A 26,722-nucleotide genomic window follows, 5' to 3' on the forward strand; every position below is an offset into this window, starting at 1 on the left:
ATCTGGGTGAACCACGTACATCCTGTGTTTGCTTCTCTGTCTCTATTCATTTACGTACTTATCCTCACTAGTGACCGAAGCAACCAAGCGAAGGTCACAAAACCTGACACTTTCTGTTGTACCAAAGTCTTCGCTGATTTTGTGCATCAACAGACTTCAAACTTGAGATGAGGTGGTTAAGTGTAATTTACCCTATTTTTTAATTTGTTAGTCTAACCCAATGGACCAACATAATATACTCTTTTTTATATACTTTTAATTTAATGGAATTAGACCCAAGATCCATCTTCCCGACCCACTTCTCCTCCCCACCCCTCTCTCCCACTCTTCCCTTTTCACCTCCTCGCCACACCCACCGCCTCCTCGCCACACCCACCGCCTCCTCCTTTCCCTCCCACTCCACCAAACCCACTCTTCAATTTTATTTTTTTATTTTTTTATTTTATTTTTACTTTTCTTTAATTAAGTATTTTTAAATGCATAAAAAATTATTTTTTTGCCAGATAGCATATATTATATTGAAATAAAATAGTATTTGAGGTATGAAAGTCAAATGTTTTGAAGATATTGTATGAGGTTGTAATAGACCTCAAACCTAAGATGAAGTGGTTAAGTGTAATTTACCCTATTTTTTAATTTGTTAGTCTAACCCAATGGACCAACATAATGTAATCTTTTTTATATAACTTTTAATTTATGAAATTAGACCCAAGACTTTTCATTTAGAAGTCACTCTTTTTTTATCTAACTTGTAATCTAAGGAATCAGACTCGAGACCTCCCCACTTACAACTCACTGTTCACAAAAATTGGAACTTAAATCTTTCATCAGTGTTGAGGGGCAAATGAATAATTAACCATGAGACCCTATCAGTTTGCATTTAGAATATATTGGGAATCTTTTTATTTCTATCTTTGGCAAAATAATCGACAAGCGTTGTGGATGGAGGATTGACTCCACAAATGAATATTATTTACCACAAATGTTGTGTAAAAATGGCAATTTTCAGCTCTTTCGCTAAGTTCGGCAGCAGTTCTGCAATCAATTTTGTATCGGTAAAGAAACTCATAGTTATTAAGCTGTCTGTATTCTACTTATTCTTTGTCTTGAAGAGAAGCTCACAATGCGTACCGGTAGATTGCATCAGCTACGCCATCTTCATCGTTGCTGAGACCAATTACGTTAGCCACAGCTTTCGCCTTCTCTGCTCCGTTGCTAAGAGCAATGCCTAAAGAAGCCAGCTCAAGCATCTCGATATCATTTTCCCCATCGCCAATAGCCATGATCTGAAAAATAAGTTAAGAGAATCAATCAGGAATAACATCGGTATTTGTATGCAACAAGTACAGAAAGTCAATGACAGTGGCCTTATCATCTGCCAACATCGCTAAGTTGTGGATTCGGACGGTTAAACATACTATTTGAACTATTCTTGGAACAACGAATGCTGCTTATAACATAATAAGAACGACTCCAATTTTTAACCTTCACGATGTATGCTTATATTTGCAGGGAAATATCAAACGCCCATTAAACAACGAGATAGGAGAATAGTTTTGTTGTCCATACCTCCTTTAGAGTGATTCCCAAATGATCAAGCAGCATGTTTACTCCACTCCCTTTTGAGGTTCCGGGGGGAACAATTTCCAGCATGTCGGGCACGGTTTGGACAACTGTGGCACTATCTCCAGTTGCTTCGGACCAGTATGGCCTCAAAGCAGTTGTCACTCCCTCAGCAGTGTCCATGAAGACAAGTTTCTGTATATCGATAAGGTGTGCGTCATTACAAGAACCAAAAGGAGCAAGAATTATAGGATAATACGTTAACTCAATCATATTTTACATATGAGACCAAATGGTATGAATCGGAGACGCTACACAATGGCCTTCCGACAGAAACCTCATTCTTCTATGAATCAACAGAAATTAATAGCAAAGCCCTAAGCTTAACATTTTTTTCTTCTCTTTGTTACAGGGGGATGGGGAGAGTATTGTTCCTCCTTGAGGGGCGTACCTGTATGCCAGCAGCAGCCACAAGATGCTCAACTGAAGGCATGATCTCTGCCTGTAAATATTTTACATGTAGGTTATATATAAAATGGCGCAAAAAGAAACCTCAGGCAGTAAAGAATATTTATGACCATGATGAAAGATTAATCTACTTGCACCTTTTGCTCGTGATATACAGTATGCATGGAATCGACAAGTGGGTGATCATATAGAGATAAGCAACGATCCTCGGTGAATGCAATAAGAGGAACCTCATTCTCCAGAGAGTAGCGACATGCCTGCACATAAAGACCATCTGGTCATTTATTTCATTACATGCCCATGAATAATATATTCACGCATGGCTCACCAAACTATTACCTCTCTGCACACATCTGTATCCAAATTCATTCTAAAAATTTCCCGACCTTGTGTACCATAAACAAGCAATCCCTGGAATCAAGCAGAGGCAGACAATAAGGACAAGAGGTACTACTATCAACTCGAGATGGACAAAAAAATCATCCTAAGAGTAAGAGGGAGAGATGATATATGTAACAAGCACTGAGAATTCTGTTTCTTACAAGTTTGACCAAGCATTACAGAGGTCAAGTCGCTCATTACATACTTGAGGTGGTGGGAATTTACATAAAAGTTCGGTGACAAAGAGCATGAAAATGTTTAAGAGGGAACACGAGTGGATATCGCGGTTCCCTCTATTGTCCTTATCAAGCTCACAACAGGGAGTATCACATGTAGATCGAGGGCAGATAAACGTGAGAAATTTTTTCCATGAGATGAGATTTACCCAAAGCAACTTAAAATGTTAAGATAGCAGCTCTCTGGACAGAAGAGTAATCATGTATCTTAGTGAAGGCAGTTCCATGTTCATCACATGTAACTTGGCAACAATCTTAGATGAAATTTTCAAAGGAAAAAAGAGAACCTGCAAGAAAACCCCAGGAGAAAATTCTGAAACAATGCCGTCTTTTCCAGTTAAATCTACCTCCTTAAAAATGCGAATCACAGCTGGCCGAGCCTGTTCCAAAGAGCTGTCAACAATCAGAAACTTTTTTGAATCAACCCTATTCAATAATCAAGAAATCATGTAAGAGGTAACACGGGCCAGCAGTAGAACACAAGAATAAGTAAAAAGTATAACACATTTCTGAGTATAATGTCTCCTGAGAATGAACAGAAAAAGAGGTTCTCACTTTTCCGGTTGCTATCACTATTTTCACACCCCTTGATGAGGCCTCTTTCAGAGCCTGGATGTTCGTGGAGCTCAGTTGGCTTTTGCTGTTGAGAAGGGTGCCTTGTGTATCAAGAAAAAAAAACATATAAAAACAGTCCACACAAGGCTATAACCTACAAGCTAAATAAAATAAAGTACAGGCGTAAGACACAATAAGCCAAACTTACCATCCATATCACAGAAGATATATCTGAACTTTTGCTTATAGTATTGAGGGCTGCCTTCTTTCTTCCTGTCTTTTAACAACTCAGATGTAAGATTATATCATTGCAAAGTTCAAATTTAACCAAGTGAATCGCAGCTACAGATTGAATGAAGAATTTAAACGATTAACAAATCAAAATAAGGTCCATAGAAGACAGAAGTGAAAGTGAAACTGAACAAAAAAGAAGATAAAATTTACCATCTAGTTTGACCCCATCGGAACGGGTTTCAGCATCATATGCGCTCTGAATTAATCCTTTTACCTTCCACCCAAGACTCTTTAAGAGAAGATCCTCCTCCTTCTCCATTTCTACTTCAGCGTCTTTGCTAACTTCATGATCAAATCCTAACAAATGTAACAACCCATGTACCTACACAAAGGTCCAGTGACTAAAGTTAACAAATTACAGTAGAGAATTACAAATAGGAACTCTGTAACACTTGAAGAAAACACATTCAATTGAATATGCCTTTTTACTTTTTATAAGTGTTCACACATCTTCCAGACAAATAATATTCATCATAGAGAACACTTATCTCTTCAAAACATATAAAACACTAATAATCATATTCTAAAACCAACCATGAGAATGCGCATCTCGTCAAGAAGCGTATGGCCTCTTTGCTCCGCTTGTCTTGCCGCTGTCTCAACAGAAATCACAATGTCCCCCAACATAAGCTGCAAACATGCAATGGCCATCGAACATATATCACCAAAATTACATCCTTTACTTATAGTCTAATGAAGAAAATGATAGATAAAACCGAACGAGCTAGTACCATGGGAAGCTTAAGATCAGGGACATGCTGGGACATGGAAATAACATCAGTAGCATGGTCCTCTCCTCTCCATTCCTTGTTGAGTTTTCGGATAAACTTGTCGTCGCAAAGAAGCACCGAAAGCTCCACGCTTTCATATCCCGCAACACCGCCTATAGCATTGTCCCTTGTTTTATACACTGAATCTTTCAGCCCATCAAACGCTAGCTTCACCGCCACCGGAGCATCCAGCCGGAGCAATTCCGCAATTCTCTGCAATTTTCAAACTCCATTTCACTTCAGCCAATCAAACCAGCTATACTGGTATTACAGAAGAGACATTTATACAAACAGTTGGCGATTGTTACATACCAAGATTTCGGGACTGTTCAATGCTTCTTCGATAGAAATACTGACATCGAGCTCCAGCTCCTTCTCCTTGATTTTCGTGGATTGCCGCCTCACCTTCCTTTCACCCTTCTGCGAACTGCAGATTCGCCCCCGGATCAGTTGCGGTCTGACTGCACATCTCCATCTGTCTCCGCGCGTCGCGTGAAGTCCGCGGACGAATACCGTTGACACGGAGGCCTGAAAGAGGTGCGCTTTCGGATGGGAGATTAAACCCGGCGCAGATGGAAACAATGGGCTGGAAATTAGGGCGGCGCGTGGGATGTAACGCGCCATTTGAGTGGCGGAGGAGGAGGAGGATAGGTGGAGGAGCATGTAGACCTTCGGAGCTCGCAATGTGAGTGGATTGGTTGGTTGGTTGCCTCGCGGTTTGCGAGTAGCAAACGGACAGTGACAGTGACGTTACCTGCTAGAAGGATTTTTATTCTCCACAAACTTTTGAAAATTTTCAGATGTCACCCAAATATGTTCACTTTTATACAATTAGTGGCTAAATTAATTGTTTATGACAATTAACCACCTAAAATATACAACGGTCTTGTTTCAAAGTCATTCTCGTGGCTATAGTAACTAGAATCATTTACCCCCAAGATATGTGTTTATGTGCTGGCTCTTTCCCCCAAATAGCGTAGTAATTTTCTCTAAAACATAGTGTTTTAAGAGGCTCCGCCTAGGTGTTTTAAGAGGCTCCACTTGGGTGACTAATCATCGATGCGATTAATTCTTAAGTATTTAGGGAAAAAAGGCTTCTAGGCGGATCTAGGCACCTGGCTAGCCATCTAGGCGAGCTGGCGATTTGTGACATTTTTTGCTTCAATTTTTTTTTTTAAGAAAATGGCTTAGGATTGCAATTCTCTTTCTCTTAGACAAAAATAAATAACTTCCATTTTACATTTATGATATTAATCAATTGTAAAAAAATTGTTGAATATTTGAATGAACATTTGTTATATGTTTGTTTCCCATTTTTTTAATATGTTATAGTATTTTATAATTTATTTATCATTCTATTTTGCAATTTATGTTTCTTTATATAATTATGTATTATTTTTAAATATAAATAGACACTTATTTTAAATAAAATAAAAAAACTTCCGTGGCCTTAGGCACTAGGCCTCTTAGCTCTAGGCCCTTACGCGCCGTCTGATTACCGCTTAGCGATTTTTCAAACACTACTAAAACACTAATGACAAGTCTCGCGTGCTTGGCACATGCTATATGATTTGATAATAAATAGACGGATGTGGACCAAGGCGCCAAACAAGTTGCGAAGCTTGCGTGGTAAAATGTCAAAAGCTTTTAGTTCAATAACTTCAAAGAAGTGGTAAATTGGATGCCAATTCTACAATTTTTCCAAAACCTTTTTGTGCATAAAGTAAAATAAATCAAAGTTTGGGGAGTTATATGTAATTTTAGAAAACGGAAAAGACCAGCTGGACTTAACGTGCACTGGGTCTTTTAATTTAATCGAGTCCGCAGTCTGATCCAATCCGGTTCAGCCTACAAGGAAACCTAGAACCTAACCGTCTCTACCGCCTCTTCTGACCTCTCTCTCTCTCTCTCTCTCTCTCTCTTCCACAGCCCAATTCAGATCGCTCTCAGTCTCTCCCAGCCTCCTCCGCCAATTAATTCAGTTTCCGATTCTCCTCCGCCGACGAATTAGGGTTCCGATCGTCTCAGTAACCCGCACTCTCAACTCGAATTGCCTTCTAATCCCCATTTTCCAAAACAGTTTCTTCAATTAGGTTCGATAAATAGTCAATCCCACTAGGTCGAGTGCTGAAATGGCGAGTTCCGAGGATCCAAATGCATCCTCCCCGGCTGAACAGCCGCCAAAGCACTACGGCATCACGAAGCCGATCTTCCTTTCGGGTCCCACCGAGTACGATCTTCAACGAAATGTCGAACTCGAAAAGGTACACGGATGCGTGCATAAATCTGCTTTATGATGTCAAAGATTGGTTATTTTTGGTTGGCTTGATTTGCAAGTTGCTGATTTTATCTGTTTTGTATTGATTTTGGTAGTTCTTGATTGATTCGGGGCTTTATGAGAACAAAGACGAGGCTGCGAAGAGAGAAGAGGTTCTTGGCCGCATTGATCAGGTATAGATATATAGTTCATTGTTCTATTGTAGGCTGTGAGAAAAATCAGTAATGTGATGATATTGGAAATGACTAAGAATTTTATCGCAATTAGCGGGTTGGTTTAAAGCATTACCAATGTGGTGTTGTTCTGTGCTTACTGTCAGTTGTGTGTAACTGTGACCTAAAGTAAAATAAGTCGGTTCCTTTTGGACTCCTAGCTTATGTTTACCATTGTTGTCGTCATTTATACGCCATGCATTTGAAGTCTTGCATTTCCCTTTGGTTGCATGGTACTTTCGTTCAATGAGGTAATTGGTAATACTGAGTTTATTTTTACTGTAGATTGTGAAAGGCTGGGTGAAGCAATTGACAAGTCGAAGAGGCTACACAGATCAGATGGTGGAGGATGCGAATGCTGTCATTTTTACTTTTGGGTCTTATCGTCTTGGGGTAAATATCAGTTCCAACGATTACTTCTAGTGGTGGTGCACCATCAATTTCTTTTGCTTTCTATTATCATTGTTGTAGGTATGTTCTGTTGGAACTTGCAAGTGGATCTACAGTTGCATATTTTTCTCTCTATTTAACTCTGTTTACAAGTTATACCCTCTAACCCATGTTACTGTTATATGGTGGGGGATAATTTCATCATCTGGAGTTTCACGAACAGATTTGGGTTATGATCCAGAATGGTATGCTATCCGTTTCTAGTGATTTGATTTGCTACTCTTATGCTTGGATATGGCAAGCAAGGATCCATGCTTTGCAATGAAAAAACTGGTACATGTCCATTAGCCAAGGATAAGCTGATATTAAAACCAACTGAATGGTTCACATTTATGATGAAACCTGATAAGAATAACAAGCCCTTATTTGGACTTTGTTCTTTGAAACCGATGCCATTGCCATTGGATGTGATCATGCCAACATTTATAACATCTGAGGATCATCAATGCTTCAGTCTATGAGAACAGTTAGTTCCACAACGGTGAACCACTCCTATGTCATCAGTCTTATAACCACTCCTATGTCATCAGTCTTATTGTAGAATTTGCTGCTGTTTTGATTGTTTAGTCAAATTTACCTTAACAAAGGATTGGATGTTGTTCTTACTTTGATTGTTTGGTCCAACTACTGAATCCAGAACTATTTACGCTACTTGTTCCCCGTAGCATTATGGCCATCGTACCTGTATTATAAATGTTATGTTTTTCTGTGACAGGTTCATGGGCCTGGAGCTGACATAGACACTTTGTGTGTTGGGCCATCATATGTGAATCGAGAGGTGATTTATGCACACACATTCATATATATAATCCCGATTCTTTCTTAATTTGTTCGACCAGAATTGTAACCTGCAGCTCTACCTCACAATTGACTCGTTCTGCAGGAAGATTTCTTTATTATATTGCATGATATCCTGGATGAATTGGAAGAGGTTACCGAACTTCAACCAGTTCCTGATGCTCATGTCCCCGTCATGAAATTCAAGTTCCAGGGAATATCAATAGATCTTTTGTATGCAAGCATATCTCTTTTGGTTGTTCCAGATGTGAGTACAAAACTCATTTTCTTGAAATCTATTGCTTTTTGTTCTTTTTATCCATTTCATTGTGTTTCGTGATCATATGACCATATATGAAGAGCCATTTCCAAGCCCATGTAATTTTGTCTTGCTTCCTTCCTCACTTGTTTTGTCAGCTGGGCCATCTAAGGTTCTGGTATTAGTAGTGTGGAAAATTGGTTTACTACTAACATTTGAAGATGCATAAGCTGCTATCATTATAGAGACAACAAATGTGGTCCTGGTGTCCTTTTTGATATTGATGTGGTGTTGGAACATGCTTGTCAACAGGATCTGGATATCTCACATGGATCTGTGCTATATGATGTTGATGAGCAAACTGTTCGAAGTCTGAACGGCTGCAGGGTTGCAGATCAAATTCTTAAACTTGTCCCCAATGTTGAGGTTGATCATGTCTTATCTCTCACCCTGGTTTATTTCTAGGTTGAATTGACTCAACTTGTGACACTCTATTTAACTGTAGCACTTCCGGACGACACTCAGATGTTTGAAGTTTTGGGCTAAAAGACGTGGTGTTTATTCAAATGTAAGTTTGGCAGTGTTCAAAGCTGTTCAGAATCTTCATTGTTATTAACTCATTAATTTTACACTTACGAAATGACATTTCCTTTATTTTTTTTCTATTCTGTGTAGGTTACTGGATTCCTTGGTGGTGTGAATTGGGCTATCTTAGTTGCTCGGATATGCCAGCTTTATCCCAATGCAATTCCTAGCATGTTGGTTTCCAGATTTTTCAGAGTGTATACTCAGTGGCGTTGGCCAAATCCTGTAATTCTACGTTCAATTGAAGAGAATGAACTTGGGTTCCATACATGGGACCCTCGTAGAAACCCTCGGGACCGCCTTCATCATATGCCAATAATAACTCCTGCATACCCTTGCATGAACTCTAGTTACAATGTCTCAGTAAGTACTTTACGAGTTATGGCAGAGCAGTTCGACCATGGTAATAGGATATGTCAGGTGAGAGCATAAATTTTTTTTTTTCTGTGTTTGCAGGCTTTATTTCATTATTGACGGGTTTTCCCCTTTGGTTTTATTAAAGGAGATTGAGCTGAATAAGGCCCAGTGGAGTGCTCTCTTTGAACCTTATCTCTTCTTTGAGGCATACAAAAATTATCTACAAGTGGACATAGTTGCAGCTGATGTTGATGACTTGCTAACTTGGAAGGGATGGGTGGAATCCCGGTTTAGACAGCTTACCTTGAAGGTAAACGTTTCTTCCATAGTTGTTTTGAAAGCTTTTATGACTCATTTGTTAGAAAAGATTCACTATATTGAAGGCATTTCGAAGTAATAAATGGCTGATAACTTCCTTATTTTGTACAAGTTGAAGGTTACCATGAAGAAACGTTGTCCCTTTTAGTCCTACCATTTTTGTGGGGATTAATAGGGATATCTTTTCTTCATGAATGAGCTTCAACTTGAACAAAATATGAAAGTTGTCATTCATTTTTTCCTTCAAAATGCCTTTAATGTAGTGAATAGTCCTATCCAAGCCAATCCTCTCTAATAAATGAGGCCTTATAATGTTTTTCCTGTTTACATTTTGCATTTTATCTCCGTGCAGATAGAGCGAGACACAAAAGGGATGCTGCAGTGCCATCCATATCCTAAGGAATATGTTGACGTAACCAAGCCATGCCCACACTGCGCTTTCTTTATGGGTTTGCAGAGAAAAGAGGGATTGAGAGGTAAAGAAGGTCAGCAATTTGATATACGTGGAACAGTTGATGAGTTCAGGGAAGGAATAAACATGTACATGTTCTGGAAACCCGGGATGGATATATATGTTTCTCATGTTCGCCGGAGGCAGCTTCCTCCCTTTGTTTTCCCTGATGGGTGTAAGCGTCCTCGATTATCGAGGCATGTAAGTCAGCAGGACGAAAGAACCTATGAAGATTCTGCAGGTTGTAGTTCTGGATCTGTGGAAAGACATACCAGGAGGAAAATTGATCATAAAACAGAGGATATGAGGCCAGCTACACTAGAGAAGCAGACGTCTGTTAGTTCACAATTGATGGAGTCTGTGGCCCCAGAAAGTAGTACAGGTGGAGCACCTGATACCAGCTTCAGTAATGGCATTAGATTAGAGTGTCTGGCAACTGGAGATGCAGAAAAGAAATCTGATCATAGATTGTCTGTTGGACAGTTTGAGAGTGAAAAGGAAGTGTTGGAGACGTGAGAATGGTTGATAATATTGCGCATGAATCCAATACTGCAAATGAGTGCACGTCTATGCATGTTCCTGAAATCCCTAGAGTCAGAAATGAGGTCAATCCTTCACAAGAGGATCATGACGTAAAGCCATCTGAACAGTTGGAGAAACCTCTTTCCTTGAAGGAGCTGGTAATTCCATGCGCAGCATCTATCTCAGAGTCCAAGGAAACATGTGAGATGGCGTAAGTAAGGACAGAGTTGGAAATGTGACGTTGGCTGAACTGCAGAATATGGAGGCCAACTCTACTGGGAGACTACTGAATTGGACAGCAGATGCTATTGATGTTGATCAATAACTAGTCAAACCATGTAGTCGGAAGATGGGGGTGGAGAATGCTGATTGTGCATTGAGATGGATCCACTTCTAGCAGTCAGAAAATTGCAAAGTGAGTTACTCTCCATTTTAGAACTCTGGATTAGGAATTGTACCAGATGGAAGTGAGAAAACTGAAAGTTCTTGGAGGAGATGGTGAGAGGGGATATTTGCCGGATGATTCACTTTTGGTATTGCCAGAGTCGCTTGGGAAAAATGGCTCTATAAACGCGAATAGGGTATTTCAAAATGCCTTGTCAGAAGAGGTTATGGTTTTGAACATAAACTCTCTTACACATGTTTTCTGTATGCTTTCCTTTCTTGCACAGACAATGTGCTAACTGGTGCATGTTGTGGTGGCAGGTTCTGCTCCACTATACGTGATTTGTTCCCAGTAACTGTGCTTAATACCTTGCTAGTTTTGTGTACCCTTCATGGCTATCTCGTCTCTTTTCTCCAATACAATTTTAGGAACCTGACAAGTCTTTATCCTTGATCTTGTATTGTAGAGCCAACTGTCACAACCAGGGATACTGTCAATTTGGAAGATGTAGCTAGGGCAGGAATCAGGATCTATGCAGAGGCCAACAGTAAGGCATGCGTTTGAAACTCATATGTTTTTTAACCAAATCATTATATCTTTATACTGGCCGGTTTGGTGGCTCTTTGGTGACTGACAGGTGGTCGATGGTGTAACCTTTCAGCTTTCGCTGATGAATAGGTGGAATCTCACTTTCACAAGTAAAAGAGCTCGCACAAGGGTAAGTGCCATTTTAACTGCTGGATTTCATTACGGTTTCAAGGTGTGACCTGTATGTGATGCCTTTGCAAAGTGGCGGGGGAGTTCCATCCATGCAAAGAACTCCGCATGGTTTGGTGCGTCGGCACAGGATGTTTGGCTTCAAAATGGCCTGCTAAGTTTTAAGCATCATGAATTCATGGAAGAGTACGAGTGTCCTTTGCAGTCGCCAAGAACCCTATTATTTGAGCTGTATAGATTTGCATGGAAGACACTTTAATCGGGGCAAAGAGTTCAGCAAGAGTTGAACTGAGCAGGCTGTGACGGGTTTGCTTTCTTATTATGCCTCTGTATAAACACTAATCAAACTTTTAGTAGTTTGTACATCCCTCCATTGTAAAACAGTTTTTAAGCAATTTACTCTCTCTCACACTAGAAACGAGCTCGTTTCGGTTGCGATATCGAAACATGTTATATCGAAACACTAGAACAAATTGAGCATTTACTCCAAAAGTGTTTACAATGCTTCCCGTCTCTCATGCATAAAGCTATACTGATCTTGAAAGTTGAAAACTAGTTAGAAAATCTATATGGAACCCCTACCGACGCTTTGCGGCCGGCGTATAATCGCGGCTGGATTGCGTCTCAATTATTATATACATTACACACTGTAAACTAAGCTATCGTCCACCTTTTTACTGCGTTTGTAACTAGAAAGGTAGGTGGCAGCGCCGAGGAGGGGAGAAATATCAAAGTCTCTTCCCACCTTTTTCACTTCAAAACCTTCCGAAGGACCATAGCCGCGAAGAATGTGCAGAACTTCCTTCATTGAAGGCCGAGTTGAAGGCAGCGTGCTGGTGCAAATGAGTCCTAGTTTTAGCACGGTAGCCATCTCTTCCAGGTAACACGGTTCTGTTATCTCCTCATCGAGGGCATCAGTTATGGTCTTTCCCTCGCTGTATAGCCGCCACGCCCATTCTGCTAGGCCTGTATGCTCATCTCCGCAGTTGGGTTCTCTCCCGGTTGTTAGTTCCAGGAGTACTACCCCGAAGCTGTAGACATCGATCTTTTCATTGATTTTCGTTGTATAAGAATACTCTGAAAAGCAAAATATCATTCAATGTGTCAAAGTAATGTCCCCGAAATATGAATGCAGCACCAAAATTGAATGCAAAACAGAGAAATTTAGCCACTTATTATTACGATATAGTGGTATTCCTCTTTACTTGTAAGTGAGAGGTCTTAGGTTCGATTATCGCCAAAGACGAATTTGAACCATATTATTGATAGCCCATTGTGAGTTTAAGCCCACCCCTTCCATTTAGTGTAGATAATATCATTTGTTAAAAAAAAAATAAAAAAAATAACAGACAAACTTAAGCTCTTACCTGGTGCCATGTAGCCGATGGAGCCTGCGATAGCGGACATTGTGTGCTGATCTCCCACCTTGGCCAAGATCTTCGCCAATCCAAAATCCGCTATCCGAGCCTTGAATTCAGAATCCAACAATATATTGCTGGACTTTACATCTCTATGAATTATCGGCGGAAAGCAGTCATGGTGCATGTAGCACAAGCCTTGTGCAGCCCCTATCGCAATCTGCAACCTCGTCGGCCAGTCCAAAACAACATGATGAGCCATGCCCATGCCCTTTGCTAGCCTTCTCCTCTTCCCATGTAGCCACTTATCGAGGCTCTGATTCGCCATGTACTCATACACAAGAAGCTTCGATTTGTCACTTGATATGCAGCACAGCAACTTAACAATGTTGGAATGGCGTATTGTTCCTAGTATCTCAACCTCAGCAACGAATTCTTTCTCAAGCCTCTCATCCAATTTGTTGGTGTTCCAAATCCTCTTCACCGCGACAAATTCACCTGGGCAGTTGGTGCTAACCTGATAAACTTTCCCCGATCCCCCACTTCCAATGAGATTGTTATCGGTCAAATTCGCCAGCAAGCTGAATTGTGTGAGATCCATTCTCTGGAATGAGGTGAGCTTCCATGTTGACAAGTCCTGACAGCACTTTCTCCTACGGTAGTCTCTGGCGATGAAAAAGGTCAGTAAAACAATAACAACAAACACAGCGATCGAAAGGACTAAAATCATGGCAAGCACTTTCGAGGACAGCTTGTGGGATGCACTCATGTTGGTGTAACAACTGGGAAGGTTTAGAATTTGTGTGCTTGCGCATAGATTCGGATTGTTCAAGAAACTGTTTTCAAACGCAAGATTATCGAACACATCTGGGATTTTTCCGGAAAGCTTGTTGGAAGACAAGTTGAGTGAAGTGAGCCTCAAGCGGCCAAACTCAGCTGGGATTTCGCCTGTGAATTGGTTCCCCGACAAGTCCAAGTAAAGCAGGTCCGGCAAAGAACCAATCGCTGCAGGAATGTAGCCCGAAAGCGTGTTTCTCGAGAGATTCAAAGTATTCAGCGATTCCCATGACATGATCTGAGATGGCAAGTCACCGGAAAGTTGATTTCCGTCAAGCAATAGAGTGTTCAGCCGAGAAAGATTAGTTAGTTCAACTGGGATTTTCCCGGAGAACAGATTCCCGCTCGCCTTAAAAACAACCATACGTTCCCAGGATGAAACTTGAACCGGAATGTCACCGGAAAATCTGTTGTTGCTAATTTCCAGCCTGGACAGATTCCAGGCCAACTTGCTGGCGGGAAGCTGACCCGAAAACGAATTGTCACTCAGCATCAAACTCGACAGACTTAGCCCGGTCCAAACTCCGAAGGGGACCTCACCCGAAAATTGGTTGTTGTAGACCTGCAGAGTCCTCAAAGAGTCACAATTTCCAAGCCCTTTCGGCAACACGCCGGTTAGATTGTTAGAGAACGCAACAGCTCCCTGCAAAACTCCTCTGCTGCACAAATGTTCCGGCAGAGAGCCGCTCAGCTGATTCTCTGAGACCTCGAACGCTTCGACCTCCGAGTGAAGGCCTAATTCCGGCGGCAAACTCCCGTTTAACAGGTTCTTAAAAACCCGAAATTCCCTCATCGCCGGAATTAGGCCTAAACTCTGCGGAATCCCACCGGTTAATCGATTCGAATACAGGTTTAAAACAGTCAAATTCTTCAACTTTCCAAAATCTTGTGGGATAGAGCCGCTCAAATTGTTCATAGCCAGATCAATCTGAGACAAACTCAAAGCCTCTACGGCTTTTGGAATCTCCCCTGAAAAGTTGTTGTGAAATAAAAACAACTCGCTCAAATTCTTCAACAAAAACAACCCACCTGGAATCTTCCCTTCCAGATTGTTCCTCGCAAGATTCAAGTGCTCGAGGCTCGAAAGACCTGAAAAACTCTCCGGGATCTCTCCGATCAAGTTCGTCTGTGTCATCCACAAGCCTTTCAGATTCTTCAAATTCCCGAACTCCGTTGGGATTCTGGCCGCCGCCAGTTTTCCGTTATAAGGCATTTCGAATATTTCGAGATTTGATAAGTTCCCAATCTCCCTAGGAACACTCCCATCGAACAGGTTCATATAAAGCCTGATTGTCCTCAGCTCCGTCAGCCGTCCGATCGCCGCCGGAATGTCGCCGGAGAAGTTGTTTCCTCCTAGGTCCAAATACTTTAGAGAAGGCGACATCCGGTCGATGTCTGCCGGAATTGGGCCCACAAAGTAGTTCTGCGAGAGGTCAAGAACTTTGAGATTCGAGCAGTTGTAGAGAAAGCTCGGGAACCCGCCTGGAATGTAATTCCAAGAGAGGTCGAGCTCCGTGAGGCTCAAGAGCTCGCAGAGGGTCGCCGGGATTCTCTTCGTTATGTTCATATTGCGGAGGGAGAGTCCCGTGACCGCACCGTTCGTGCAGTTGATCTCCGGCCAGTCACACGGTGAGGATGAGGGGTTCCAGGATTGGATGGACGGTGGATTGCCCCACTGTGCTTTGAGCTTGAGGAGGATTGACTGGTCTGTGGATTGTGAAATTACGATCAAGGGTAGGGAGATGAGGACGAAGAGGAGAAGGGAAAGTCGGAGTGGAGGTGGTGTTTTCGACATTTCATGTGGTTCGTCTGCTCCGGTTGGGATATTTTACCGGGAAACGCGGGAGAAGTAACGGCTGCCATTCAAACTTGGTTGGTTTGGGATTATATGCGTTTCTGATTGTCAAAGTACCACCAAAATTTCTCCAAATTACATTGTGCCACTGAAAGTGATGCAGCCATGGCATTTGTCGTTTTGTCAACTTAGAGGTTTATTTTGACACGCATCAACCGGAGCCAATAAAGCACGAGTTTAGGTAGAAAATCGAGAAAAATAGAACCCGTTGGAATTGTTTTGAAAATGACTAAAGAACGATTTTAAAGAAAATGTTTATGGATTTTAAAAGCATATGAAATGCTTTATTTAAGAAGCATCGTTAGTGTTTTTCAGAGTTCATTTGCATTTTTATTATGATTAATTCCAATAACATTTAACTAAAAGCACTTACAAATGAGTCCATAATTATTTAATATGTTCTTGTTTTCATTTTCTTATCTCTGTGTTTAAAGAAAATATGGATTGTTTAACAGTATTAAGCAATAAAAAAATAAAAATCTAGGGGATGCTAATCTATATCCAGTTAGATTTAATTATAATCTAAGACTTTGAGGAATATTCTAATTACAAGTGTTTGGTTGAATATTTTGGTGATCTAAGGCGGTTACTAGTAGATTGTGAAATATAGATTACAAAACTTAAAGTCTAATATTAATGAACTCATGCTAAACTGCCTATGTGGGTTTGTTTGCATGATTGCGGCCTTTGTTTTGGTGTTTTTAGAAGTGGGTCTTACTAGTCTCTTGGCATGGGAGTGAGCATGTTGTGTGCATGTCAGTAGACTTTTTCATTTAAATTTTATGTATTAACCTAAATCATGGTGAAATAAGACATTTAATTTGAAATATATTAGAAATATCGCTTATTTTACATGTTGAAATAAGACATTCATAATTTAGTTTTTGAAAGGAATCGATATATTATTGATAAAAGCAACTGTTTTACAAAGATAAGTTTTGGTAGAGGATATCTCGTACTGCATCAGGAGGATCCTCAAACCATACTAAATAGCTTTTAATTGATAAACCATCCTTATGGTTTGTTTGGAGGCGTTTTTAAAATGTTTGAAAGCATTTTTATTATGTTCTTATTGCAGGAAGCACTTCAAGTATTTTTTTTTTCTTTCAAAATTTACTTGCATTTTCACTAAGGAATGATTTTAAAAATATTTTCAATGAAAGCTTTTACAATCATTTTAAAACACTTTCAAATGAGCTCAGTTGAGCTAATTGGTGAGCCGTTACAAACTCGAGGAATGTAACAAAATTGGACATCCTACAACTTTGAAGCAAGCGTGTGCACATCTTCCACGATCAGAATTTACAGGGAGGAATTAATTTGCCATTTCTGAGAAACTTTTTAGTGTGATGGTCATTAGCTGAGTGGCAATATTCTTTTCAGCCATAATCCCCGAGCTTGCAGAAAGTGATTGAGGGCATATTTGTGAGGGGTGTGCTACACTCCTTTTACTTTTCACATACTTTAATTCTTGACTATCGGATCTAATAAATTGAAGAAAATTAAATGATAAAAATTAATAAATAGTGTGTGAATATCACACCCCTATTTGTGAATATGTGAAGAACATGGGCCTTTGCTTTATTGTTTTGTTATCAAGCATTTCTAATTAGATTATCCCATTATGTATATTAATTTTTGTAAATTAAAGATTTTCAATGTCTTCATTCAGTTTATTTATTTTTGAACAACGAGTTAGCAATAATGTGCACACTAAAGTAGACGAGGTGAGTTTAACCTCAAAACTAACAATAATGTGATTCAAATTCTCTTAAGACCTCTCAATTTTAAATACCACTAAACCATAATATTATGTGACTGCAGTTTATGTTTTTAAGTACAAAAGTCAGTAAGAGTACAAATGGCACGAACCAGATAACGGTAGGTGAGCAGAAATTTCGTAGTTGGTAATAATTCGTCTGTATTTATACTAATATCTGTGTATTAAAATCATAATATGGTCTGGTCATTGACTAATATGCCTGTTAGTCAAATCCTAATACTCGCTTTTCAAAAGAACTTCATAAAGGTTAAGGACTTCGCAACTTTTGAACACACTCGTCGGCATTCCAGTAGGCCGCCTATATATGCTACTGTTGCATTCAACAGACAGTCAGTCAGTTGAGTGGGGAAATCAAAGATCCAATCACTTTAACAAGATGGACTAAAAACATATAAAACTTAAAAGCTAAAACTTTTTCGAGTGATACAATAACTGAAATCCGAACTTTTAAGACTGTTAACATGTAAATTAACAGCGTATATCAAGCTAATTATGTACAACATAATAAACAGTGGGTTAGGCGAGTCGGAAGAAAATGAATGTTCTTTTGACGGCTGATAATGTAGTTTTCAGTCGGTTTAGAAAACCAAATCCCCTACCCATACCCATATCCCCGTACCCCCAGAATAGTCTTAAAGAAACAGCGCTTGAACAAAACGGTCGAATTTTTAGCATATACTTTAGAGAAAGAAACATGATGGGCCATGCATCTAGAAGGAATGATGCACTTATTTGGTTGGTGAGGTAAAGAACAAACATCGTGCGCTTCATATACAGGTTTCCTTTATATATAACATTTACATATATTAGTTGGTTGCAGCATGCATCACCTTATGGAATCTCTTGCACTCTAGCTAACATTGTTGTGTCATAGGTTGATATTGTTTTTTTATGGGGAGAATTTAAAATATTAGAATAACCAAAACAATAGTATGCAGAGGTTAATTGACACGTGAAAGTTGAGATGGCAAATCAGAAGAATGTCGTCTAAATTATCGCATTTGATAGCTATAAAAGTTTTTCATTTTTATTAAAATTTGTCCCCTATAAGATTTCAACTCAGCACTTTTCCTAACAAAACAGAACTACTAAGTGTTGCTAGACTAGATGATCCTTGTGATGTTATAAAAAAATTTGGAATATATTATATATCACGCATGTCTTTAGATCTTAGACTAGAGCACTTGATATGGGTGCCTAATTTTGTACTCGAATTTGCTGTAATGCTTCATGAATAGAAGTCACTACACTGGTGATACCTCAGATAACATTGATAATAGGCACATTGACATGGTGGAAAAAATCGGGTTAATCACATATAAAAAAACAAGAAATTATTTACGCAAATAAATAAACTATTTAATGCATACACATATAAAAACAAGAAATTATTTATGCAAATATATAAACTATTTAATGCACACTCATAAAAACACAGTGCTAATACACTTGAAAATTGGATTAAAAAACCTGAAATTACGGTCGAAATGTTTAGACATTTTATCCTTAAGACAAGTTTACGCCTTATTACGATATGGTTGATCGGCGTTTGTCTCACAGAATATAACAATCATGTTCTTGTTACAGCCTATTTATAGAAATTGAGATACCTCTTTAGAAAGTATGTATTCATGAAAAGTAAAAAATTACAATTGCTCATATTAGGACCGACACATCTCTCCACTAAAAAAAATACCACTTCTAATATTCAATTAATAAAATTTTAATATATAATAATAATATTAAAATTTCGAACAAGAGATGCAAGTGCCTAAGTGGGCTTCCACATTGATTTGTAGATCCTATACAAAATTGCATTGTTTACAATGGTGAGACGGAATATGACGACCCGTCCCAAATTATTGTATATATTTCCTCCCCGAGAGTGTAAAGTGACGATAATGCCCTCGAGGCTTAGTGACGTGGATGTATGCGTATAGTTTTATATTATTTTTCTCGATGACGTAATTAAATTGTACGCGTCATCACGAGCGTGTTGACGCGAGTTAGGGCCAAATTGGGTTCGTAACGGAAATGTTACAAATGAATAAGTAGAATTGGGATTGGTTTTATTTCCATTTGGACTCAATTGCTTAAGCCCTAAATTCTATAGCCCAATTAGGGCCTGAGATTTGTTCTTCTTTTGGCCAACCCGTGACCACACACACACACACACACACACGTGCAACCCTCTTCTCTCTTCTCTTCTCTTCACTATCTTTCCTTCTCGTCCGTACGACCCGAACCCTCCAATCTTCAAACACTATCAAAACCTCACAGATCGAACTTCTAAGGACCATCCTCGAGTTCCTTGCAAGCTAGCAAGCCTAACCATACCCTTTGTTAGAAGAAAGGACGTTGGAATCGTGAAGAACCATAGGCTCCGGCGAGGTACTCTGCTACTCAAACGTGATCGTGGACATTTCACGAGATTATAAGGCTAAAAAAGGGTCTTAATCAACTCTATAAGGATCCTAGGCTAGTTTTGGAGTGCTTCGAACGTCGGTATACTCGGGTTTGTCAAGTTCCAATTTTGGCCGTTTGTGTTGAGCTATTTTCCGACCAGTTCCTGAAGGTTTTAGGTCCCCAAATAGGTAAGATTATGTTCTCCTTGTTGAGAGCTTCAAATCTATATAAGATTTGTGAAATTTGGTTGAAAAACAAAGTAAAAACAAAGGTTTTAAGATTTTCCAGAATCCGGCGTTGCAGACGGCGGCCGGCGGCGGCTCCGGCGAAGACCACTGGAGAAGACAGAGAATATTCCGTCAACTTTGACGGATATACTAACGGTGTCAGGTAAATTTAACGGAACATGCTTCTATTTAACGGAATATTCCCTAACGCTGCCAAGCACGTGGCCGGCGCGTGCGACACCAGAAAGTTTTTCTAAAAATATGGGGATGCTTGTGGTGTTGAGTAGGCCACAATGGTATATTCAAACACCCCAATTGAGCAACGTATAAGAAGTTATTATACGATTTTGGTTATGTACTTTCAAATTAATGTTAAATTAGTTGTTTCACATATAGGTGAGACGTTTCCGGAGGACGAGCGTAGCCAGGCGAGACTTGGGGGTTACGACCCTGCTACATACCAGTGAGTGGGCTTTTGGTTTTCTATATATATGTATATATGTTTTCCATTTTCCCAGAAATGGTTTTAAATGGATTTACGTTTTTTAAATGCCATATCAATTGCATTAGATTTTAGTATATGCATTAGCATAGATATGCATATTATTACATGATGCTGCAGACGCCCATGTAAGCTTCAGGTGAGTGCATATTGATGATTGTGATTACAATGTGTATGGTTATGTTTAGATGCATTTAGTGTTCATTATCCTGCACCCCGGTGTTAGTGCTCTGTCCGAGGCCAGGGCCCAGCCTTCACGTGATCGTTCACTTCCCGCACCACACGCTCACCTTGGATCCAAGGTAGGTGTCAGCCTGTCGTACAAACCACATTAGGTGGTTTTGACTCGTAGGTGACTTGCGATACTTCGCATAGCCTTCATGTGATCATAGCACTTAAGCGTACTTATTTACACCTAACCTATCGTACAGACCACATTAGGTGGTTCTGACTCGTGTGTAGGAATTGGTAGATGAGCTATAGGCTTAGTCGTATAGGTCACGTTAGGTGACTTCGGCTGACATATCAGTTTACATTGATTTATTTCACCTAGCTTACTCATTTCATTGCTGAGATACTTGACATGGCATATACTTGGTTTTCATTACTCTCTAGCATGATTTCTACATACGTATGTATTACTATTTTCTGGGAAATTATACGGGTTTTACGATGAGGAGTTATTATTTTTGGAAAGAGAAATGGTTTTAAAATGCTTTGTTTTTGCCCACTCATGTTTTCTGTTTTGCACCCCTCTAGGTTCTAGTTAGATGTTCATGTTGGTGGCTTACGAGGATTCTACGGCGGTTCTGACAGACTTCAAATAATGTAGGAATTTCTTTCATGTCTTGTATAATTAATATTTAGCTGGCTGGACTGCATCTAGGTTACCTATGCTCTGGCTATTTGTATCTACACTTTAAATACCTTCACTCGCACTTATATATTTGTCTAGTGTAAGTTAGTTTTGGTTTTTATTTACTCACATTTTCATATCATTGTCACTTGGCTATATCACCCTCACGTGACGGCCATCACGCCTCGATTTAGGTCGGGGTGTGTCACGGAACTCAAGTGTACTAGTCTACCACTTTTAAAAGTTTGAAATGCTTAAGAAGAGAGAAGAAGAAAAGCAGAATACCTTTGAAAAAAAGCATATGTGAATGTAGAAAATGAAGGCTGCATAATTAAGTCTCCCATGTACTAAAAATAAGAAAATAATTGTTAATTTGAACACCATATATACGAGCCTAATGAGATTGTTCTTACAAGTCTCTCAAATTGTATCCACTAACAACACTTAAGTCAATTGTAACTCGCGAAGGCAAATGTCTTTTTTTTTTTTTTTTTTTTTAGCAAAATCCTTTTATCTAATACACATAAGCTATATGCCGATATCGAAGCATATGCTAACTTTCGGGTCACTTCACTCTTTAATTTGGAAGGCCTTGTAGGCTTTGAGACCCTTATACAGACCATGAATGGCACCAGATGCTGCAGCCAAAGAAAGAATCAAGCACAAAAGGCTCAGCAATTGGAGCTCAAACCATCTAATTGTACCTTTTGCAATCTTGTTTTGCACAATGTGCATCTCCACTGGAATGTAAACTATGAGTGGCCAGTAACCTAGGGCTCCAAGAAGGCCCAGCATGTCGGAGAAGAATGGCAGAGCTATGGCAAGAAATGAGACCAACACTCCATAGGCTGTCCTCCATGACAGCCTAAACATGTTCATGTTCAACTTTACCTTCCCAAGTCTGATTGGGATCTCCCTGTTTATGAACTTGGACTTGGGCCACCTCCTTCTAGCCAATAGTTCAATAACTCGAAACACTGGTTGGCAAAGTACCTGCTCAAATGAAGTAATAACATCCGACCTTACGTTTGACATCTTATGTTGTTAGACTATCAATTCAAACAACATATTTAGATAATGCTTCACTTAGCTCATGAGGAATAACAACTGATGTTATATTTTATACTATAATAGTATGATGCGTTATGCTATCATATTGTTAATTTTGGACTACATATTTATACAAGATTTTAATCAATAGTCAATAAAACACCGTCAACAGTCACTAACATATAAGTTGAATAGGATAATGAGGTGGTTAAAGCTTTTAGTCAATGATAATCATGCATGTTATTATTAGGCACTTAAAGCGCTTTTACCAGCTTCATTCTATGCCACTAAACTATTGAGATGTATTTTTATAGTGAGTTTAGATCGTCAGTTCGAGAACGTAACATGTCAGACTATCTAAAAAAACAAAATCTTCTAATGTGATATTGTTGTCTTAGTGTTTGAGCAGACTTAAGAAGCATGATTTGGGTGAAAAGGTAAACATATGTACCTGATATGCACCAACTATGTGCACCACAATAAAAACATTAGCCGTACGTATCAACGAGCCAGAAGGCTATATCATCTCCAAAACCGCCAGCCATTAGGTTTTCTGGGGTCTTATCTCCAAATGCAGCATATCCCAACGGACCACACACATCATGAATAATATTAACATAACCAAACCCCTTATTGACACAGCCTTCTTCATCACTTTGTTTTCTGGTGGCGATGACTTTAGAGTGTCCTGAAAATTAGTAAAATGCAATATGATGTCTAAAACTAAAACAAAATAGAAAACCCTCAATATACTTCCACAAGTAAGAAAAGCAAGAACTAATTGACTTGGAAATTGGGATGTCTTACTTGGATATCCAAAAGTACTAGGGCATATGAGCAAGCAAAGGCCATGTCTCCAGCTGCTGCAAACATCCTCCAATTTTTTTCAGATAAAGGCAGGTCCACTCCTGCAAGAGAGGTTTTTCCTCCATGCCCTGCTCAAGCAAATTTTTTTTTTTCTTATTTTAAATCATACTTTAAACCTAGTGTGGAGAATTCTTATGTTCGTCAGTAAGCGGCACTATTGACACAAAAAGTGGGATCAAATGGAACCAACATGCATGCAAAGGAGCCCACCTTTTGTGTGAATGGTGCATTATACGAACGTCCATGCATAAGAATTTCTCCATTGTTCGATACCTTTCCATGTCGTTCTCATTTTTCATTTTGGGAGGTGAGGTTTCAGATTTTGTGGAAAGGAGTTACTTACCCGATATGATTTTTGTCATGGAAAGTCCAATTCCGATAAAGGCATACCCAAAAGACATAATTGCTGCAACCTTTGAGAGCCCAGAGAGCTTGTGAAAGTTTGGGAGTTGTGATAAGAAAATTTCTACAATTCCAAATCCAATCACATGAGGAATGTTGGAGAACTTGCATGGGTCATCACCACCATTTTTGCGATGGCAATTCGGTTTCTATATGGCACTGATTACTCAAATTCATGTAAAAATTCATATTAGCTATTAGTCTAGTGATATTAATGTCCCGATTCCTCCTCCACAAATAAAGAAAAACTTACATCATGCTCTTTACCGTAGTTATTGTAAAGCCAACTCCAATGGTAGCAAGATTTAAATATATCATCCATCCACAGAACTTGTAAATTGTTCCACCTAAAAGGTTAAAGAATAGTAATGGTGGTAGAGGAGAGCATTTCCCAAAAATAATTGGGTAAATTTGCATGAGAGTTTACAAATCATATGATTATTTTACCTAAATAGGCTTTGACAGCCTCCATGTAAGAGTAATTTCTCTTGCCAGTGACTGGGTCTGGAAATCTGTAGCAATCTGCTAAGAGAGTGGCAGCATAAAGTGCACCAAATGTGCAAAACAAGAGAATGGAAATGCCACCAAGCCAGCCAAGTTGAGCCATTGCCCATGCCAGAGAGAGCACTCCAGCACCAACTGATGTTGTGATTATGTGCGCACAAGCAGTCCACACTGTCCCTGCAAATATGTCACATAAAAAGAAGATTAATATCTTTTGATAAATCTATAATTCTAACCTACTCTAATCAACGGATAAAAATTTTTAAACTTGGGTGCAACCGTATAACGCAAGCCAAGCAACCTAATCCACGTATTATTACACATTCTAAAGGCGAGTTATTTAATTTTTATTTTCAAACAAAAACAGAATCCGACGATTATAGTAGTATCCAAAGGAAGTTTGTTGCATTAGCCATATTTCAGTTGACCGCGAAAAAAATGACTGTATATTATTGATACTCCAAGGTTTTTTTTTTACCATCTTTTTCTTAGAAATTAAAATTGTTCAAGAGTCAAGACATACTTGAAATTGCATATCTGGAAACAATATCTTTAAATCAAAATGGTGTTAGTTTGATCATAAGTTTAATACTTCATGTAAATATTTAAATTGCTCCTAAAGAAAATGGAAAAAAATTCATTTTTTTGTCAGCAAAATGATGCAATAATCTAGACTTTAAAAAAAAAAAATAATTCTGAACTGTTGCTTCTAGGTAGTTCTGATTTCAATGGAGTTCTTATATATAATTGCCAGTTTCCACCCAGTCCTCCACAGCCCAAAGATTGAAAGGAAAAAAAAATGTACAGAAATTTTATTAAAGGAGAAAAGAGATTAATTTTATTAAAGGAGACAAATTGAAGAAAAAAATGAATGTAAGCCAAGTAAATAGAGAAAAAGAGATTTAAAAAAATGGCAGAGAAGGGCATACCAGTTCTTTTCGATTTTCCGTCATCGCTAAATCTTCTTCCACATTTTTGGGAGGATTGAAACCATTTTCACATAATTCATTCTGAAATTCATGGTCAATCACACTGGTAGTGCTGATCACCATGACTGCCTACGGAAGCTCTTCCTTTCACACAGTTTTTGGGAAATGAGTATTTTTTTAAATGCATCATGTTTTGGATTTAACTAAGTATTAATTGACTACCAAATTTTGCATGGAATCATAAATTCATATCCTTTTTGGAGGCCGGATGGAGGGAGGCGTTATAGTAACACTGAGTAGACCTGTAAACGGGTCAGGTTTATTGGGTTTGGGTCGGGTTCAACCCGGCCCGTTAAGCTAGCGGGTCACCTGAATCCAACCCGTTAAGCTTAACGGGTCATCTGAACCCAACCCGTTAAGCTAACGGGTCACCCGTTTCAACCCTTTTCATCTGTTAACCTTTTTTTTTCACACATTTCATCCAAATGGATCAATTACATTTTATTTTGGAACCTGGAAAACCAACTCCCTTTCAATATTTCAGAAAAATCGAGAAAATTCATACTTCGAAACTACAATATGACTACAATTTTCAAATTTTCATAACTTTTGAAGTGTATCCTCATCGCATAAAGGATAAACAAATAACCAAAACAAACCCAAATCGAAACATTTATGGCTAACATTTCGAAATTAACATTTTGACAAATTCAAAGCGAGCGGTTGGGAAGGGGAAAGAAGCTCCCTTTAAGCTCATACATAACAAATGAGACTGCAATTCAACATATTTACGACAAAACAAATCAACCCATATTAGCAAATAATGGAACCTCATTGATTCATACACAAAATGGCCTACAAAATCCAGAAAACAATAAGGGTCTACCGAAAATTGCAACAATCTTCCATAAGAACTCTAAAGCAAAGAAATGAGAGATAGAGAGAGACTTACCTGATATTAGAAATAACATGAACTGATTAGCAGAAACGTCGAAGATGAAGGTTTTGTAGGGAGAGGGAGAGAGAGAGGAGAGAGAGAGAGAGAGGTGGGGAAGAAATGGAAAAGGAGCTGTGGGGTTAAAGTTTTGAAGAACGTGGGGAGGAATTGCTAGTACCGACGACAATGGCAACACTTGCGGAGAGCAAAGCTGTGTGATGGTGCGAGAGAGAGACATGAGGAACCTGAGGGTTTTCTATTAGAACTGTTGAAATTACACAAAAGTCCTCAATAACGGGTCTTAACGGATGGTTAACGGGTTTCGTGGGTTCACCCAAAATGACCCATTAACCACCCGACCCGTTTATATATCACCCACCTGAATACTAATTTTAACAGGTCGGATCAGATCGGGTTAACGGATCGGGTGAAAAATACCAGGTCTTGTTGGAAATGTGCCCTAAAACCAATCATATGATGATACTTTACGGACATTTCAAATGTTAAACTAATCTAGTTTAACATATAAAGGGCAAAGATTATTGTTTGAGCCGTCTCATATAAATGTTATATGCTTAAACGATAAAGTCCAAGGAATATGTGATTGGGAGAATGCAATCTAATGAAGTTA

The 26,722-nt window shown here is 39.1% G+C and overlaps 3 protein-coding genes and 1 long non-coding RNA gene across 40 annotated transcripts; 1 reads left to right on the forward strand and 3 right to left on the reverse strand.

Moving 5' to 3' along the window:
* Positions 1-873: 873 nt before the first annotated feature.
* Positions 874-5,004, reverse strand: LOC103441296 (endoribonuclease YBEY, chloroplastic-like). Its single transcript, XM_070813622.1, has 12 exons — positions 4,580-5,004; positions 4,229-4,480; positions 4,032-4,127; positions 3,648-3,819; positions 3,412-3,480; positions 3,204-3,304; positions 2,936-3,028; positions 2,371-2,442; positions 2,169-2,288; positions 2,015-2,065; positions 1,570-1,758; positions 874-1,286 (listed from the first exon to the last, which is right to left on the reverse strand). Exons 1-12 carry the CDS (start codon positions 4,928-4,930, stop codon positions 1,119-1,121), a joined length of 1,734 nt encoding a protein of 577 aa, XP_070669723.1. The 5' UTR covers positions 4,931-5,004; the 3' UTR covers positions 874-1,118.
* Positions 5,005-6,084: 1,080 nt separating this feature from the next.
* On the forward strand, positions 6,085-12,070 carry LOC139192156 (nuclear poly(A) polymerase 4-like). 31 transcript variants are annotated; one of them, XR_011576063.1, is made up of 14 exons: positions 6,085-6,531; positions 6,641-6,718; positions 7,043-7,150; positions 7,923-7,985; positions 8,091-8,252; positions 8,556-8,669; positions 8,749-8,811; positions 8,919-9,248; positions 9,331-9,495; positions 9,856-11,084; positions 11,182-11,212; positions 11,328-11,413; positions 11,499-11,579; positions 11,652-12,070. XR_011576063.1 is itself a non-coding variant. In XM_070813620.1 (10 exons), the coding sequence occupies exons 1-10, from the start codon at positions 6,400-6,402 to the stop codon at positions 10,468-10,470; spliced, it is 1,830 nt and encodes a 609-aa protein (XP_070669721.1). In that variant the 5' UTR covers positions 6,085-6,399; the 3' UTR covers positions 10,471-12,070. The 31 variants fall into 31 exon arrangements, 2 of the variants coding, with proteins under 2 accessions (XP_070669721.1, XP_070669722.1); XR_011576056.1 differs by having other exon boundaries at positions 11,182-11,413; positions 11,523-11,579; XR_011576054.1 differs by having other exon boundaries at positions 11,182-11,408.
* On the reverse strand, positions 12,029-15,641 carry LOC103441049 (receptor-like protein kinase HSL1). Its single transcript, XM_008379745.4, has 2 exons — positions 12,946-15,641; positions 12,029-12,655 (listed from the first exon to the last, which is right to left on the reverse strand). The coding sequence occupies exons 1-2, from the start codon at positions 15,566-15,568 to the stop codon at positions 12,219-12,221; spliced, it is 3,060 nt and encodes a 1,019-aa protein (XP_008377967.3). The 5' UTR covers positions 15,569-15,641; the 3' UTR covers positions 12,029-12,218.
* A 6,085-nt stretch (positions 15,642-21,726) lies between these two features.
* LOC103431416 (uncharacterized) lies at positions 21,727-26,302 on the reverse strand. Of its 7 annotated transcripts, none has more exons than XR_011576074.1 (5): positions 26,107-26,302; positions 25,155-25,294; positions 23,260-24,402; positions 22,904-23,140; positions 21,727-22,379 (listed from the first exon to the last, which is right to left on the reverse strand). It is a non-coding gene; the product is annotated as an uncharacterized lncRNA (long non-coding RNA). The 7 variants fall into 7 exon arrangements; XR_011576073.1 differs by having other exon boundaries at positions 25,155-25,298; XR_011576072.1 differs by lacking the exon at positions 26,107-26,302 and having other exon boundaries at positions 23,260-24,068; positions 24,169-24,402; positions 25,155-25,334.
* Between the last annotated feature and the right edge of the window lie 420 nt (positions 26,303-26,722).

The sequence above is a fragment of the Malus domestica genome, chromosome 15 (assembly GCF_042453785.1).
Source record: "Malus domestica chromosome 15, GDT2T_hap1".
NCBI classification, from domain to species: domain Eukaryota; kingdom Viridiplantae; phylum Streptophyta; class Magnoliopsida; order Rosales; family Rosaceae; genus Malus; species Malus domestica.

What these genes read in the sequence shown, in the direction of transcription:
- LOC139192156 (XM_070813620.1), top strand. Translation starts at nt 6,400, where the DNA reads ATGGCGAGTTCCGAGGATCCAAATGCATCCTCCCCGGCTGAACAGCCG. An exon ending in TTCTTGGCCGCATTGATCAG is followed by an intron (nt 6,719 to 7,042) that starts GTATAGATATAT and finishes TTTTTACTGTAG; the next exon opens with ATTGTGAAAGGCTGGGTGAA. An exon ending in AACTTGTCCCCAATGTTGAG is followed by an intron (nt 8,670 to 8,748) that starts GTTGATCATGTC and finishes ATTTAACTGTAG; the next exon opens with CACTTCCGGACGACACTCAG.
- LOC103441296 (XM_070813622.1), bottom strand. Translation starts at nt 4,930, where the DNA reads ATGCTCCTCCACCTATCCTCCTCCTCCTCCGCCACTCAAATGGCGCGT. An exon ending in TGAACAGTCCCGAAATCTTG is followed by an intron (nt 4,481 to 4,579) that starts GTATGTAACAAT and finishes TGAAAATTGCAG; the next exon opens with AGAATTGCGGAATTGCTCCG. An exon ending in ACGAGATGCGCATTCTCATG is followed by an intron (nt 3,820 to 4,031) that starts GTTGGTTTTAGA and finishes ACCTTTGTGTAG; the next exon opens with GTACATGGGTTGTTACATTT.
- LOC103441049 (XM_008379745.4), bottom strand. Translation starts at nt 15,568, where the DNA reads ATGTCGAAAACACCACCTCCACTCCGACTTTCCCTTCTCCTCTTCGTC. An exon ending in CATCGGCTACATGGCACCAG is followed by an intron (nt 12,656 to 12,945) that starts GTAAGAGCTTAA and finishes TTTGCTTTTCAG; the next exon opens with AGTATTCTTATACAACGAAA.